This window comes from Pygoscelis adeliae, unplaced genomic scaffold (assembly GCF_000699105.1).
Source record: "Pygoscelis adeliae isolate BGI_AS28 unplaced genomic scaffold, ASM69910v1 Scaffold420, whole genome shotgun sequence".
Classification (NCBI taxonomy): Eukaryota; Metazoa; Chordata; class Aves; order Sphenisciformes; family Spheniscidae; genus Pygoscelis; species Pygoscelis adeliae.
Window position 1 is genome coordinate 1,058,249 of NW_008823871.1, and position 2,853 is coordinate 1,061,101.

At 64.7% G+C, this 2,853-nt stretch overlaps 1 protein-coding gene across 1 annotated transcript in view; it reads right to left on the reverse strand.

Moving 5' to 3' along the window:
- The window catches only part of PKP3 (plakophilin 3), a 7,293-nt gene that overhangs the window by 1,022 nt on the left and 3,418 nt on the right, over positions 1-2,853 (reverse strand). Inside the window, exons 6-12 of the mRNA XM_009334056.1 lie at positions 2,664-2,831; positions 2,109-2,294; positions 1,732-1,821; positions 1,610-1,673; positions 965-1,157; positions 428-515; positions 5-32 (exon numbers count right to left, since the gene is read on the reverse strand). Of these exons, the coding sequence (XP_009332331.1) occupies positions 5-32; positions 428-515; positions 965-1,157; positions 1,610-1,673; positions 1,732-1,821; positions 2,109-2,294; positions 2,664-2,831 (817 nt within the window). The remainder of the gene's footprint in view (positions 1-4; positions 33-427; positions 516-964; positions 1,158-1,609; positions 1,674-1,731; positions 1,822-2,108; positions 2,295-2,663; positions 2,832-2,853) is intronic.

Genomic DNA, 2,853 nt, shown 5'->3' on the forward strand with positions numbered 1-2,853 from the left:
AGGCCGAGGAAGTCCTCCTTCCGGTACCCCTTCTGCAAGGAGACAGGCCACCCGTCACACGGGGGGACGCCAGCGCCATCACCTTTCCTTCCCGAGGACACCCCTGCCCCCGCCTCGCTGGGCAGTGGGAATGTGAACGCAAACCCCCTCTGCTCTGGCACTGACAGGGCCACACTGTCCCCACGTTGGGCACGTGGCTGTCCTTACCCCACCGGTGCAGCTGCCACCACAGGGACGATGCTGTGGGGACATCCCTACCCCTTCAGGAGGGGGAGGCATGGAGTTGGGGCCCACCATATGCCTGGAAGCATTTGGGTGGCGTGGCCTCCCGGGGTGAAGCCCCTGGCCTTGACTCCCTTAGGATCCACCCTCAGGATCCACCCCAGGATCCCACCGGCTGGAGGAGGCACCGGAGGTTGGTACGTACCATCTTGAAGTCCCGGTGGAGCTTGGTGTATTGCCACATGTTGCCCAGAAGGCTGGCTGCTGCTCTGGAGGACTTCTCGTTGTCCGAGCTGGGACAGGGACAGGATGCAATGAGCTTTGGATACCACTAGCCATGGGATGGTGGGTGCCCATCAGCCTAAGGATACCACCCCAGAAGGGTCCAGAGGGGCTGAGGACTTAGTGCTGGTGGGAAGAGGCAGAAGACTAAAGGCTGGAGCCCACCGCAATGGGCAGGGTGGCAAGCGCTTCTGGCAGGAGAGGTGAGAAGCACCCAGATGGGAAGAAGGTGGTCGCAGTGATGGGCAACCCTGTGGTGGGGTGTCCTGAGGAGGTGGCAAAGGGCTGGAAGGTGGCCACGAGGCCACCCTGAGCTGGTCTGGGGACTCCCAACACCAAGCCTTGGGAAGGGAGACGGGTTGTGACCCTCTTCCACCTCGCTGGACCAGGGGAGGAAGGGGAGAGCAGGACTGGACCCCAGGTCTGAGCTGGGATGGCAGAGTGGACAGGGAGCTCCCACCTGTCCCTTCTCTTCTTGATGTAGAAGAGCTTCCTTAGACCATCAAAGTAAACGATGTCACGAGCGGCCATGGGGCTCTCCACCACCAGGTTGTTGAGGACCGCGATGATGTTCACGATGACGTCAGCGGGCGGCGCCTTGTCCCCGACGCTCCCCGGCAGCTTCTCGACCAAGTGGCTGACCACCTTGGTCGCTGGTGGGCAAAGGCATCACATCAGGGCTGGTGGTCGCAGCCAGGGGACATGCGGCAGCCTGGGGAGGAACCCTGCAACCTCCCAGGGGCAATGAGGGGACAGAGGGTCCAACCAAGGACCTGGGGGGCAGCACCAGGGACATCTTCAAGCCCTTTGCTCTCTGGAGTCTCTGCTGAGACTCCCTGGCACCTGGGAGAGGGGTTGGGGGACAGGGGCAAAGCCAAGTGAGATGGTGGGGTTGGAGGCAGAGGGGGGGACGTGTTCGGTTACTGGGGATGGGGGATGGACTGGCCACCGCTCACTCGGCTGCGAGGAGGGATGCAGCAGGCAGGAAGGTGCTGAGACATGGCTGGGGGTAACCGGAGGCCAGACCAAGGAGGAAAAGGGTGGAGGGCATCCGTCGGGCTCCTCCCCACAGCCCTGGCCCTGCCCGTCCCTCCCCGGCACTCACACATCTCGTCCTTGTTGCGGGCGTGGCGGGACAGGTTGCGGATGAGCCCCGTCAGGGAGCGCAGCTGGTGGTGGTCAGCGGTGCGGACGCGGTCCAGCACGGGGGTCAGGATGCGCTCCTGCTTGGTGGTGGTCAGCGGTGCGGACGCGGTCCAGCACGGGGTTCAGGATGCGCTCCTGCTCCAGGGCCAGCCGGCTCAGCACGCCCGCCCACTGCCAAGGCAAACACCCGCTTGGAGACACCTGCCAGGGACCCACCGGCTGCCTCCTCCTCCCACCCCATCTTCCTCCTCCTCCTCTTGCTCAACAGGACCAGGTCGGGTGACCCGTGCCTGGGTGGTGAGTAGTGTGATGGTCACGTCCCCCACCCAGGAAAGGCTGGTACCAGCCCACAGGGAGGTGCATCCCCTCCCCGGGCACAGCTGTGACTGCCCAGGTGGTGGAGACAAGCGGGCAAGACAGGGCAAGCTCCAGCGGACGTTCCCCTCCCGCGCCCTCACCCTGCGGTCCCCGGCGGTGATGTTCTGCAGGGCGCCCGAGGCCGCCTCCGTCGTGTGCTTGTTGAGCTCGCAGCGCTGCAGCAGCCGGTTGTAGATGCCCACAATCTGTGGGTTCCAGAGCCACTCCATGCCCTTGGGGTCCTTGGAGACCTCGGTGAAGGTGACGATGTCCGCATTCAGGTAGTGCTGCGGGGACAGGGGCAGCACTGTTAGACTCACAGGGGATGTCCCCTCTGCAGTATCCCCCACTGCTGGTGTCCCCTTTTCCCCCCGTGCCTGGCCTCAAGCGTTGGGCAGCTCCAGGCTGGCAGTGACCTGGCAGGTCACCCCGGCTGCGTCATGTCCCATGGCATAGCAAAGTGGGGGTTTGGCACCCTAATTCACCCCACACACCTGATTCACCCTCGGCTGAGCTCACCTGCGTGTCCCACCCATCAGCCGAGGCCGGCGTCCACCTCCGCCCCAGCGTCACCTCCACTGCCAGCTGCTTCCCAGTGCCAACCCCGCCCCAGGTGACACGGCCGCCATGGTGCCCACCACTTCCCAGCCACTGACCTCTCGTGCTTTCTTGCTCTGGGGGCTGAAGCAGCCCACCAGCTCCCCCGTCACCATGCCGCTGTTGTTCCTCCTGTGGCCTTCCAGGCGCTGGAGGGAGGACGGGGGCATTTCGTCGTACAGGCGGTAGGAGAGGTTGCGCAGGACGCAGACGGTGTTCTCCACGCTCTGGGGGGGGGGGGGAGATGGG